Raw genomic sequence first — 14,494 nt, forward strand, 5'->3', positions numbered from 1 at the left:
TATTGCTTTATGTAGCAGAGCCAGAGTGGACTTCGGCAACAGCGTTGGCTATACTTGGGGAATTCGAGAAACATGCAGGATTGCGGGTAAACATGGATAAAAGTGAATTATTTGGGATCTCCCTAACCCAGATGGAAGAAAACAGATTGAGAAGTAAATTCGCTTTTAAATGGGCTAAGAGTCACATTCGATATCTGGGGATTCAAATCCCTAGAGATCTGAGCTGCGTGTACAGTCTTAATTATGGTAAAATAGTAGATCAAATCCGGACAGAACTTTCTAGATGGAAAGGGTTGTGGCTCTCCTGGTGGGGGCGTATGGCTGTGGTAAAGATGAATGTACTACCCAGGTTGCTGTTCTTGTTTCAATCTTTGCCAGTGGCGGTTCCTAAACAGACACTTCGACAGGTGCAAAAATATATTCTGCAGTTTATATGGGGAGGCAAGCATCCTCGACTAGCTGGGCGGGTGATATGGGGAGAGATAGAGAGGGGTGGTAGAGCGGTGTCAAGGATTGAGTAGTACTATATGGTTGCTCAAATTAAGATGGTTTTAGATTAGGAAAGGGGGAGGCTAAAGCCAGCGAGTCAGGTGGAGCAAGCTTACTGCCCACATAGGGTTTGAAAACTTATTTGTGGACTACTGAGGGGGTGGGAGGGGCGCTTGTGGGAATAGACAACCGATTCCTTAGGCATCTTATGGGTATGTTAATATTTCGCCAAAGTCGCTATGCCCATATCAGCCCTCTTCTGAAATCACTTCACTGGCTCCCTATCTGTTTCCGTATACAATTTAAGCTCCTCTTATTGACCTATAAGTGCATTCACTCTGCAGCCCCTCACTACTTCTCCACCCTCATCTCTCCCTACACTCCTTCCCAGGAACTCCGTTCGCTAGGCAAATCTCTTCTAATTGCACCCTTCTCCTCCATCGCTAACTCCAGACTCCGTTCCTTTTATCTCGCCGCACTTTATGCCTGGAATAGACTTCCTGAGCCATTACGTCAAGCTCCATCCCTGGCCACCTTCAAATCCGGGCTAAAGGCCTACCTGTTTGATGCTGATTTTGATTCTTAACTTGTCACTTGCTTGTAACCTAATTTTGTCTTCCTCTCTTCAGTAATCCCCTTTCCCTGTGTCCTTTCTGTCTGTCCTACCCTTTCCCTTATTTGTCTTGTCTGTCTGTCCTGATTTAGATTGTAAGCTCTTTTGGGCAGGGACTGTCTTTCTTCATGTTCAATTGTGAAACGCTGCGTACGACTGGTAGCGCTGTACAAATGATTTGTAGTAGTAGTAGTACGTTGGGGGATCTACGGAAGAGTTGGGGTCAGGGAGATAAGGTGTCCACCCAGGCGGCTATGAGATGGGAACCAAAGTTTGGGGCTGGGAGAGATAATGCCACATTTGTGAGATGGGAACAGGTAGGCCTTTCGAGTTTTTGAGATATGTTGCAGGGGGGAAAGATGAGGAGCTGAGGTCCAAGTATGGACTCCCTGAAGGTAATATTTTCCCCTACATGCAAATCCAACATTTTGTGAGAACGATGGGGTGGAAGGGAGAGCTTCCGCAAGAGAAGGAAAGCTTGGAACATTTGTGGGGCTTTTTGCAGAGGGTGCCCAGGCCCATTTCCGTGCTGTATAAATTCTTTAGGGGAAGTGATCCCTCCCCATTTAGCTTTAAGGGGGCATGGGAAGTGGATCTCAATTGCTATGTTAATGAACGGGAGTGGGAGATGATCTGCGGGGAGGTCCAAAAGGTATCAACATGTGCATTAGTGCAAGAAAATGTTTACAAGGTACTCACTAGGTGGTATTATACCCCTGAGAGACTGAAGCGCATGTACCCTAATATCTCTGATCTTTGTTGGAGATGTGGGTTGCTTGCGGGCTCCTTTGTGCATATTTGGTGGACCTATCCGCGACTGATTCCATTCTGGCATGCAGTAATGAAAGCCCTAGTAACTATGATAGGGGAGTCGCTGGTGTGCAGTCCATCGGTGTGTTTGCTAGGACTTCATAATGAGAGTGACTCCTGGGAGAGGAGCAAATTGATGAGATGGGGGCTAGCGGCAGCAAAGTGTCTTATAGCGCGGAGATGTTGGACTACTGATCCCCCGTCATTGGGGGACTGGAAATGTAAACTGGGACAATTTATAGAGATGGAACGCCTCATGGTGTATTGTAGAGATGGAGAGTTACGGCGCAAGAGAGGGTGGTCCCGACTTCAAGACTGTTTGGCCAAATTTTTTTAATGACTTGTTAGGGCTTGTTCAGTAGAAGGGGGGGGGGGGGAAGAGAATGAGAGAGTGCTGGGGATGGGGGCAGGGAGGGGGGGCGGGAAGGAGGAGTTATCTTAGAGTGGGTAAAATAGTAAGTTTAAGGGTGCAGGAGGATATGCGGGGCCTGGTGACAAAGTTTGAAACATCTGACTTTATATGTAAGAATTATGTAACGACCATGGAGCATAAAAAGTGAAAGTAGACCAATCGCCAAAGGGACGGTGGAGAGCACTAATAAGCTATTGTAACCAGGTACCCTTCTTGTGCAGCCAAGGATAGAACAATCTCCTCCAGCCACAGGCTCCCGGTACAATGAAGAAATAGATGTCCACCAGTAACTTCAATCTTAAGGACTTTTATTCCATGCAGGTTTCTAGTACACAGTTCCAGCAGCAGCATTCACATTCAATCTTAAGCACATATAAGCCACCTGAAAGTGTGGGGCAAATAGTCCCCTTTAAGCAGCGAGCTATCAGCACATACCAGGATTCAATACAGGCTTACAGTCAGCTCCAGTCTGGGCTGTTTATCCAGTGCACAATAAACAGTAGTTCAATTCCCAAGACAAACAGTTCTTTCAGTTCATCATCACAGTTCAGTCACCAAGAAGCAGTTTCTACCGTCTATTACTACTACTACTACTACTACTATTTAGCATTTCTATAGCGCTACAAGGCATACGCAGCGCTGCACAAACATAGAAGAAAGACAGTCCCTGCTCAAAGAGCTTACAATCTAATAGACAAAAAATAAATAAAGTCTATCCTCTTTACCTTCAGGAGAGTTCAATACTTTAGGGACTCCCTCTACCCAAGGGTTTTCCCCTGCATCAGCTTCACAGTGAATTCAGTACATTTGGGACTTCCTCTCACCCAAGGAATTTCAGCCTGCTTCAGTACTTTAGGGGCCTCCCTGCCCAAGGGTTTTCAGCCTGCAACTGCCAGTACTTTAGGGGCCTCCCTGCCCAAGGATTTTCAGCCTGCAACTGCTTCTCCCCTTCTGCTTCTCTCTCCTGAACTGAACTGAACTGCTGAGACTCCTTCCCACCTGCCTAATCAATCCCTGGCTTCAGCTACCACAACCAATCATTCTCCTTCCATTAGCTTCCCCACACCCATACCAGCTGAGTTGAACATTAGACTAATGATGAGCTCCTGCACACAGGGGTTCCTATCTCTCTTTCCCCCTAGTGGCAGCCAATCTACACATCCTGCCACAGCTTACCTCCATGTCTTCTCCCATTGAAGCTAGGAGTCCAGTCCGGGTTCCTCATCTCACCCCCTGGCTCCTTGCCTGTAATGCCTTCTGGGACTTGTATTTCAGACTGAAACTGCCTTAACCCAACTATCCTGGAGGTGACTTTATCACACTATGTATTTCATAATTGTATATTTGATTACACTGCATTGCAATGTTGGCTTTATATTATGAAGTCAATAAAACATTTAAAGTTGAAAAAAAATTGGAAAAACTAACTGCTATAAGATGAAAATCTTTTAAAACTTGGGAAAAAATTTGTGGGTCTGTAATTAATCTGAGCTTTGTAAGCAAATGAGACCTGGGTTGGTTTTTTTTTTTTTTTTTTTTAAGGGGATTACGTCTCAGAGCTCTGGTGTTGTTTTTTTTTTGTTGTTGTTGTTGTTTCTGTTTTGGATTATAAAAAAATTATACAAATTAGAGGTTTTCTTAGCATTGAAACTGCATTTTGTTTCTGTCTAAGTGAAATGTACATTGTATTGGCTTGTAATTGTTTCATTGTCTATCAATAAAGACCTCATTAAAAAAAAAAAAAAAGATGCAACAGTAAGCTGTGCGACAAATCCTACCAGAGGACAGTAAAAGAAAATACTTAGGCTTACCGGATTTTGACTGGTTAAGAATTTAAAAAACATACAGGCTAACTTAAAATTTATACGCGAAGAAACTGTAAACCAATGCAGCTTTTTAAGCAGAGGAGACACTTGCTCAAATTTATTCATCTGAAAAATTAATCTAGCAGTCATATTTTGTAGTAGCTGTAACCTCCGCAATAACTTCATGGTAATTCCTCCTTATAAAGAAGAACAGTGAGCAATACTCCTGAAACTTTCAACACTAAGACTAGACTGAATTGCCCTTAGTTGACGTAAACGAAAATTAAATTTTTAAATAAGGGCAGGAATCTGATCTTCAAAAGTTAGTTTCAAATCCAGTATAACACCAAAAACTGTAGACGAATTTGTATTCTTCAAAGTTTCCCCTGTAGTGAGTTGTAAGTAGTTTACATTTATTATATGAGTAACGCATGCTTCCCGTGCACCAAAATGTAGTACTGTGGGGCACGCTCAGGTGCCCTGTGGTAGTCCAGGCATCTGTGCACACTTCCCTGGCGCTAAAAACTACTGTTGCAGGAATTGATGCATGAATTACCCCTATTGTTAGCAGAATCTGTGGTACTTCAGGAGTCAAACAGCACACACCAGAATGAGGGAGAAATCTTCTTTATTTGCCAGCAAACAAAGTAGGACATCAGTTCTAGCTCTCTTCTTCCCTTTCTCAGCTCTCTGGATGTTATGGCTTCTGTCTCAGCTTCTTCTCTTCTTCTGCTGTCTGTCTTCCTTCAGCTCTCTTTCTTCTGTCTGTTCCTTCTGACGTAAGCTGCTTCTGCTCCCACTTATATATACCGTTCTATCTCCCTCCTAGCCCCCCTTACTCTCCAGATGGTAAAGAATAGATTGATCACCCTGCCTTGAACTAATTATTACCATACATATATTCCAAATATCAGTTACATAGGTTTAATATTTCTCAAACTGACCTATGACCTGGGGCCTCTCACGCTAGACAATTTGGCTCCAGAACTCCTGCATGTTCTTATTATGATCAATTTCTCAGCTATAGCTTAAACTGGGTTCATTTAGGGGCTAATGGATATTCTCATATTCCTAGTCAACTTCATACTAACTGCTAACTGAACTCTGGCATTCATTAAGGGGTCAAGGGCCAGTCTTACTTAATGGCATACAGCTATAGTTTGTTATTACTTTCAGAAAGCCCAGTCCTACATTTACCTATAATTAAACAAGGAGAAGAGAGTTGACTTCTCTTTCACCTAGCCAGGACTGCAGCTAACTCAAACCATATGCTGACCTTTTCAACTACAGTCTTACTTAGAAAGTCAGACAAAGAGTTGGACAGACATTAGATTTAAAAAGGTATTCTACATATTAACTACACAGAATAAACATATTCTAAAATAAGCAGAATCAGTATTCCTTATAAGACATATTCTAAATATCAAGAACTTCTAAAATCTAACTATTTTCTTCTAAACAGTATTTCAGCCTAATCTTAAAACAAACTGCCTGCTTGCCTCGTTCATAATAGTATACAGATGTATGTGGTAAGGTAATATCTTTGAACTAGCCTTAACCCTCCATCACTCACAAAGGGTGAAAGAAGTTTCTCTCTCTGACCTTTTAACCCAGCAAAGCTAGATTTCTAAATAATCTGAACCATCTGGCATTCCTTCACTTTACTTGCAAGGTGAAAAGTTGAAAATAGAATTCAAACACCAAGCTTTTAATATCATTTCTTTTGTTCAAGCTGCCTCACTACTTTGTAATTTTTTAGCGCTGGGGGCATGTTTGGGGGGGGGGGGGGGAGGTGGAGAATGGGCATGCCCAGCGCTGATCAGCTAGCATAGTTACATTGCTACATGCCAACCAGTTAGCACATGAGCCCTTTATGCCATCTAAATAGGTGTCAGTAAGGGCTCATGCGCTAATGGCCATGTACAAATTGGAATTAGCGCTTGGCCATTAGTGGGAAAAATTAAGTTGAAGCCATTTTACAGCTGCACTCAAAATGGCCTCTGCGTGTGGGGAAACCTAAGTGCTATTATACTGCAGGCCAGCTTTTAGTGCAGCTTAATAAAAGGGCACTGAGTTTGGGGTTTTTTTTGTACTGGGGCAATGGAGGGTTAACTGACTTGCCCAGGATCACATCGAGCCACAATGGGGAACTGGGTTTGTTCTAATGAGTAAGCTATTCCTCCATGCCTACTGTTCATGCCCAAAAATGTGACCTGGCTTCCAGAGCACGTCAAGTGCCTCTTATGATCTCTGTGGGTGGCTGACCATGAACCCAGCAGAGAATCTCTCCTCTGCACTGTACAAAGAGAAGCTAATTTCCTGTTGCTGAGGCTCCTTGTGAAAGAATTGGAATTTTCAGCGAGTCTTCCCCTCTTTCATGGACCTCATGGCATGATCAGATATATTTAGAATTATAGGGTCAACTGTGGTTTCCCTTACAGAATAGCTGGGCTTGACCTCAGGAATCTACAGTTCCTCACCTCGCAAAATCAGTTCAGATTAAACTGAATCAGTTGGGCTTAGCTTTCCAGAATCAGTGGGGAATAATATTGGCTGTGTTTTCAGGCTTTCTGTATCTCTTTTAGCTTCACAAGCCTTCTGTCTCCTATGCATAGGCTTATAAATATCAATGTCTATTTTATCTATCCCTTTCAAGGTTTCGTGACCTTGATATTTCAGTATTGCCACACTTCATCTGCTTAGGACTTACAGTTTCGTATCCTCTTGGTGTCAGCGATAATTCTTTATTTCTGAAATGCCTAGAATTTCCATATGCTTCGGTTCAACTTATTAGGCTTTGTATTTACTCTCCCACCCTAGTTGTGAACTGCTTTGCTGTATTCCACAAGTTCTGAACTGGTCTGTGGAATGCTAAGGAAGGAAAAATTATGTCTTACCTGATAATTTTCTTTACTTTAGTCCCAACAGATAAATCCAGAAGCCTCCACACTGCTTTTGTTTAGTTCTTGCACAAAGACTACTAAAGAAAAATGAAGAAGCCGCATTCTTCCTAGGGCAGTTTGTAACATGATTCTCTGTTTCTTCAGGTCTACAAAAAAAAAAAAAAAAGGAAAGTTTCATGACCCTCCAGAGCTTGATGTGGAATAAGTCTGGAGGTCAGGTCTTTAGCTTTTGCTTCTAACAATAGGCTTCAATAGTTATTATTTTATGTAACCAGTTGTAGATCATTTCATTTCCTTCAATCAGGCTTCAGCTGCACATCATTATGTTTGTGATCTCTGATAGCACCTAAATCCAGTGCTTACCTCTGCTTCAGTGACTTCTACTTCAGTTGAAGGTATATGACCCTATCGATTTTTCTTACCGACTTCTTCTTTGGGATATTACATGTTGATAGCACATGCACTGAATCCTATCAATCAGCTCTATTGCTTTGTTATTCAAAATACTGAGTGTTCTAAGTAGGCCTGGTACCCTTAAGGGGCGAATAACAAAGAACTACTTTCTTTTTCTGTGTTCATCTGCTGGTCAACAGATATAACTGACAAGTTCTGGACCAGTCTGTTGAGACTAAAGGAAAGAAAAATTATCAAGTAAGACATAATTTTTCTATTGCTGATACCATCACTATTACTATCACCAGCTGGTTAGTTGTAGTTGCTAGATTATTGCTTCTGAATCATCACTATAACCATGGGGGAAGGGAGGGGGGGAACCCTGTGAAATATACTGCTATTGAAGATTGAAAAATTGTTCTTTTAATAACTTTCAAGAGTACTGTGATCATGTCCAAATCAACTCTTTTCTGATGCTAGATTAATAATACCACAATTTATCCATTTACAGAATAATTTCTCAAACCATTATTATTTTTTTTTATTTCTCTTTCATTGAGTCAGCATACATTGCCACTAGGGTTTCCACTAGTTTTAGGAGACACAGGGGCATTTTCAAAAGGGATGTCCAAGTTTTGATGAGGGCGTTCTCACAAAATGTCCCGATCCAGGGCGAGGAAACCCGTATTTTTGAAACAAGATGGACGCCCATCTTTCGTTTCGATAATATGGTTAGGGATGTCCAAATCCTGAAATTTGGTTGTCCCTAGATTTGGTCATACCTAGACTTGGTCGTTTCTGATTTTCAGCGATAATCGAAACCAAGGACGTCCATGTCAGAAATGACCAAATGGCTTGCATTTGGTCGTGGGAGGAGCCAGCATTTGTAGTGCACTGATCCCCCTGACATGCCAGGACACCAACCAGGCACCCTAGGGGCACTGCAGTGGACTCATAAATTGCTCCCAGGTGCATAGCTCCCTTACCTTGTGTGCTGAGCCCCCCCAACCCCACTACCCACAACTGTACCACCACTACCATAGTCCTTACGGGTGAAGGGGGCACCTAGATGTGGGTACAGTGGGTTTCTGGTGGGTTTTGGAGGGCTCGCTATTTCCTCCACAAACGTAACAGGTAGAGAGGGTATTGGCCTGGGTCCGCCTGTCTGAAGTGCATTGCACCCACTAAAACTGCTCCAGGGACCTGCATACTGCTGTGATGGAGCTGATGAGTATGACATCTGAGGCTGGCAATCAATATTTTGAAAGATATTTTTTGAGGGTGGGAGGGGGTTAGTGACCACTGGGGGTGTAAGGGGAGGTCATCCCCGATTCTCACCGGTGGTCATCTGGTCTTTTCGGGCACCTTTTGTGCCTTGGTCGTAAGAAAAACACGACCAGGTAAAGTCGTCCAAGTGTTCGTCAGGGACGTCCTTGTTTCTTTCGATTATGGGTTGAGGACGTCCAAGTGTTAGGTACGCCTAAGTCCCCGCCTCCGATACACCCCCTGGAACTTTGGTCGTCCCTGCGACGGAAAGAGGTTGGGGATGTCCAAAATCGGCTTTCGATTATACTGATTTGGACGACCCTGGGAGAAGGACGTCAATCTTCCTATTTATGTCGAAAGATGAGCGTCCTTCTCTTTCAAAAATGAGTCCACTAGTGATATATTATACCCACTCAATGACCAGAAGGGCAGTAAGTAGTATTGTTGCTGTGTTATTCCATTTTAAAGGTTAATAAATAGAAATAAAACAAAAAGAAAAATAAGGTGATACCTTTTTTCTTCTGATGACAAGCAGAACTATGAATCATCATGCCCAGGTGACATCACCAACAGAGCCTGGCACGGGAAACAGTACTTCAGTAACTTTTCTGGTAGTGTTGCTTACTGCACTTGTGCCTAGGATCTTTCCAGTTATTTGTGACCTGGATTGGCCACTGGGTACAGTGTACAGGATACTGGGTACAGAATGACACAGGGATGGGGCGAGGACGGGGACAGAGCTGACGGGGACAAACTTTATCCCTGTGTCATTTTCTACTTTGAAGCCTGTTAATGAACTGGACTGTTATTTATGTTTGAGTGATGCAGATGCCAATATTTTGATTTTTTGTAAAAACAAGCAAACATGCTGGCCAAAACTAGCAAAAATTTGCATGGGGGATCCTATACATTTCTGCTACCAGCACATCTTCTAAGAAGACATCTTCTATTGTAGGAAGGACTATGGAAGACAGGAGAGCCAGACTGAATACTGAGATTGTTGGTGACTTCTTATTCATCCACAGATTAAAAAATCCTAACAGTGCTTCATAGGGCATATTTCTCCCCTCTAGGACATTCAGAACGGGTTATATTTTGTACCCCTGGACATTTTAACAGGGTGGATTAGGATTCCTTTGGGTAGCAGAAATCAACTGTTGTTGAGGTTGAAAGTGTAGAGGGTGGTGGTGAGGAGAGTTATTATAGTTGCTTGCTGTTGTTACTGTTTTCTATTTGTAATTTATACACAATAGTTGCACAGCATATTGTTCCTTTTTATACTTTAATAAAAAGATTTAAATATAAAATCATAAATGTTTGAGGCTTTTGCAGATGAGGACAGAGCCCATGGGGATGGGGCGGGGATGTGGACAGAACCTGCGGGGACAGGGACAAGCTTTGTCCCTGTGTTATTCTCTAATACTGGTCTTGATGGACCTTCGGTCTGTCCCAGTACGGCAATGCCTACGTTCTTATGTAAATTAAAAGAAAGGAACACCAAAAATTAGGATAGAGAATGGTGTGGTTAGAGAATAATGGGGTACTACTAAAAAGATGGATAAAGAGACTAAAAATAACATTTATTGTTGTAAGCAAGTACTGTCCAAATCCAGACATGGATTTATTCATAGATGCAGTCAAAAATGTATTTTAGTGATTTCCAGTTTAAACTGAGATCTTTTCCCTTTCTAATTCGCTTATCCTCCACCATTTGCAAGTCAAGCGCCATATATTCTGACCCAGTAGCTTATCTTGAAAACTAGAGTTAATCAATAGTTTTAAGCATCATATTTGTTCTCAGTGATCCATAATTTAGCAAAGTTTCACTACATTTATTTCGGAAGCATTTTGGTTGTAGAACAGTGAGAGCATAATAATAATCCTACAGAAAGCATTGCATGGTCTTGTTTGGTGACTGTGATATGTTATAAATATTATGTATGAATGATGTATATATATATATATATATATATGTAATTTTTAAAAAATTATTTTCTATGTTTACTTATGTCTGAATTTTTATTTATGTGTACTTGAAATAAATATTTGGTTTGTGTGTATGTACAGATATGTATGGTACATTCACACACACTAGAGGTGTGCAGCCCAAACATTTTCATATTTTTAGTTTCCAATGTCATTTATTGGCATTTTTGATTTGTTTGTTTTGGGAGCAATGTCAGAAAAGTGTGCTCTCTTTCCAACACAGGAAAAACTTGAAATTACAATGGTTTTTTCCCCTGTTGTTTCAAGGCTAGAAATGACATGAAATAAGATGCAAGTGTACATTTCTCATATCATTTTAAATGAATGTACATCCCCAATATATGTATACTCTTTCTCTCTCTCTCGCACACACACACATACATATGTAATTTGTAAATTTTATTTTTCTAATGTACATTTTTTTCTTTTAGTGTGAACGGAATCAGCTCATCCTTCAGCAAACACAGACTTTAGTTGAACGAGCTTATGCTTTGGCTAATCATGATGCAGAAATTGCTACAGAACTTGGTTATCAGATGATTTTACAAGGAAAAGTGAAGGACGCTATGAAATGGTACAAGGCAGCTATGACACTTGATGAAACAAGTGTTCCTGCACTAACTGGTATGCCTAGGGTTTCAAGGCAAAACAAATAAGTATAAGTCTAAAATGTGTGTTTGTGTGTGTATATATATATATAGATACAAAATTTTAGTTGTATGTATTTCTTCAAAGATAAAGAAACATAATTGTTGCTTTGATGCACGTTATGTGTTCTTCAAAGTGGAGTATCCTAAACACACTGGTTAAATGTTTGGGTTTCTATCACTTTTCTAGTCTTTTCCATCAAGAAATAGAATATATTCTGGTACATAAGTGGATGAAGTCATTGTATGGTGTCTTGATGGAACAACAGTCAGTGGCAGTGCATTCGGTTGAATAGTTCTAAACCACATGTTTTTGGGATTACATCATTGCACTGCTCCTGAACAATGGATAAATTATCTACAATGCTTAGCTGCCTGGAACCTGAGAGTCATCCAGTTCTGTGCCTGATTGTACCCCGCTTGTTAATGGAAAAAGGCTTTGCATAGAAAGCAGGAGTAATCAGGCACACAATCTCTTTCACTTCCACAAGAGTTGCATTTCGTAAACTATGAAACTGATTGAGGGACTGAGGAGATTGCTGCACACAGAATGGCTGTTCTGTCCAGGCACCATATGGTGATGTCACCCACTTGTGTGCCTGATTAATCCTCCTGTCTATGAAAAGTACAGGTTGCAGATCAGAAATTTTTGTTTGTTTACTTGTGATTTTATTTTGCTTTTTTGAGCGTTCACCTCAATCAGATCTTGCCTCAAACTGATCATAAGCTTTCATTCATAATTACCTGGCATTGTCCCCTAATTATCATCCCACCTTTCTGAGCCATTGTAAGCAAAGTTCTATGCTTTTGTTATTTTCCAGGGTGGGATGACATTCAAAAGAGGCTATTTGCTTTTATAACTGTTTGTGGTACAGATGCTAGATATTTCATAGTTAGTCACAAAATCTGCTGATTGTTTCAAATCCTCTGTACGTAAGTCTGGCTTCTAAGAATACCTTGGCCCAGCCCTAAAGGCTCAGCAGTGTATTGAGGCATTTTCAATTCTTCGTGCAATCTTGACCATCCACTGATTTATTTTAATGGCTCATTTTTTGTAATTTAGATAATAAACAGCAAGTTACAAAACAGATGACTATCCTGACAAACTTCATCACATTAAATGTTAAATCTAATGAATATCAGTTTGCTTTCAGCAGACATCCTCTTTGGTCAAGATGGGTTGGGGCTTTTGCCATTACAGAACCAAATCTGTTGATTCCTTATCCTGATTCATCTTGCATTTTCCTCTCTGCCTTAGATTCTTACCTGTACACATCCTAGACATTAGGATCTAATTGGCATGGTCTATCCACAGAGTCTTAGTGGAGTTTATAGGTAGTGTAACTTCTCAATATTCCACAAAAGAAAAGATTGGTAGTTCCTTACTCAAAATGAAAGTTGGAAACAAGCAGGCTTTAAAGTTGATTTGATAATCACTTTTGTGCAGTTTGTGCAAAGGATTTGGGGAGTTTTGCGTTAAAACTGTTGGCTTGATATTCAAAATGATTTAATCGCTCCTGCCTAGTCAGATACTGCTAGTCACCCCAACTGCTAGTATTCAGAGGCACTTAACCAGATAGTGCTGTTGAATATTGGCTCTATCCAACTAGTGTCCAGAGTCATGGCGAAACTAGAAATTATCTGAGGCACTGCAGATAATTCAGTTTGCACGTCCAGATATCTAGCCAGGTATGCTGGATTACATATAATAAGGTCCTAAAATGCCAGTCAGCTATATGGGTATGACACTGAATATTGTGCCCAGATAACTTCCAGGTGCTGCCAAACACCCTGATATTCAGTGCTGACTCAGATAGGTTCTGACAGTGACTATCTGGACATAATTCTGCCTTTGGTGGTCAGCACTGTCAGCTGGCTGAATATTGGCTGTTGAGATCTGTAAGCTGCCTGGTGGCTTTTTGAAAACTGCCCCCCCCCCCCCGGCGCCCCATATAGCTGTCAATTTGATAACCAGTTGCAGGGTTTGTCTTTATTTCTGTGATTGTATTTACAGACATATATGAATCTAAGCATCCAAAGATAATCAATCTTATTAAATATATACACATTATTCTTGGAGGGAGTCTGTGCAAAAATATTTTAAAATACTGTGTAAAAATTTTGAAAATTTTCTGCATTCTTTATGACTTTATATAGAATTCCCTTATTATAAAGGCATTGGTCTTCCCTGTCCCAGGTTTTACACCCTCTAACTTTCTCTATGCTCAGGCTAGAATACCCCCAGAATCTCACTCCTCCAACTTAGCTCCCTAGGCATGATTTCTCTCCCTGCACAGGTTTAGCCTCCAGATTTCTCAGTTCCTTTGCCAGAAAGGATACTTCCCAGCCTTTTCTCTGTTTCCCCATTCTATAGCAAGACCCCCTCCCTCCCAGTTCCCTCTCAATCCCTGTCTCTAAACTTGCCCCGTCCCACTACACTCTACAGGCTTTCTCAACTCCCTTCACCCATAGCTCTTCAGCATAGACCCCTATATCTCTTTCTCTCTCAAACATCCTGTCCCCTCTTTGGTACCTCCTCCCCCCCCCCCCCCCCCCACACACACATATAGCGCTCCCTGGCGATACACACCCTTACCAGTAAATCTCATGACCCCAAAGGCACTCAGACCTCTCCCCCCAAAAAAAAAACATTTTTAAACTCCTCCTCCTGCTTAGCCACCTCATAACTCTTTTTCTGAAACTTCCCATGTACTTACTCTTTCATAACTTTTTCTCATGCCCATCCCCCATGGCTTTTTCTCATGAATACTGCTGTGGCATTCCTTCAACTCTTTCCTCCTGCACATACACTGAACTTGGCTTCTCCCTCTTCCGTGAGGCATAGGCCCTCTTGAGGTACAACCTCCTGCTACTCTCCCATCACATACCCCAGGTTTGGCCTCCCTCCTCCCCGTGGCATTCACTCCTCCTGCTCTCTCCCAGCCCTGTATGTACCCCAAGCTTGGCCCTCCCCCCCCCAAAAAGAAAGACACACACCCTTCTAGTTCTTCCCCCCCCCCCCCCCCCACACACACATATTCCTTCAGCTGTCTTTATTAGAATAGCAGACTTGGAAGAGCTGAGTTAAACAGAGAGGTATGTAAGGGGAGACCTTCAGGGACATAATAGAGACTCCTCCAATCTGGCAACCTCTGTGCTGCCATAGAGGA

The 14,494-nt window shown here is 41.7% G+C and overlaps 1 protein-coding gene across 1 annotated transcript in view; it reads left to right on the forward strand.

Moving 5' to 3' along the window:
* The window catches only part of TTC21B (tetratricopeptide repeat domain 21B), a 220,258-nt gene that overhangs the window by 49,852 nt on the left and 155,912 nt on the right, over window positions 1-14,494 (forward strand). The window contains 1 exon segment of the mRNA XM_030209686.1: window positions 11,109-11,301. Within this exon segment, the coding sequence (XP_030065546.1) occupies window positions 11,109-11,301 (193 nt within the window).

This window comes from Microcaecilia unicolor, chromosome 7, assembly GCF_901765095.1.
Source record: "Microcaecilia unicolor chromosome 7, aMicUni1.1, whole genome shotgun sequence".
Lineage (NCBI taxonomy): Eukaryota > Metazoa > Chordata > Amphibia > Gymnophiona > Siphonopidae > Microcaecilia > Microcaecilia unicolor.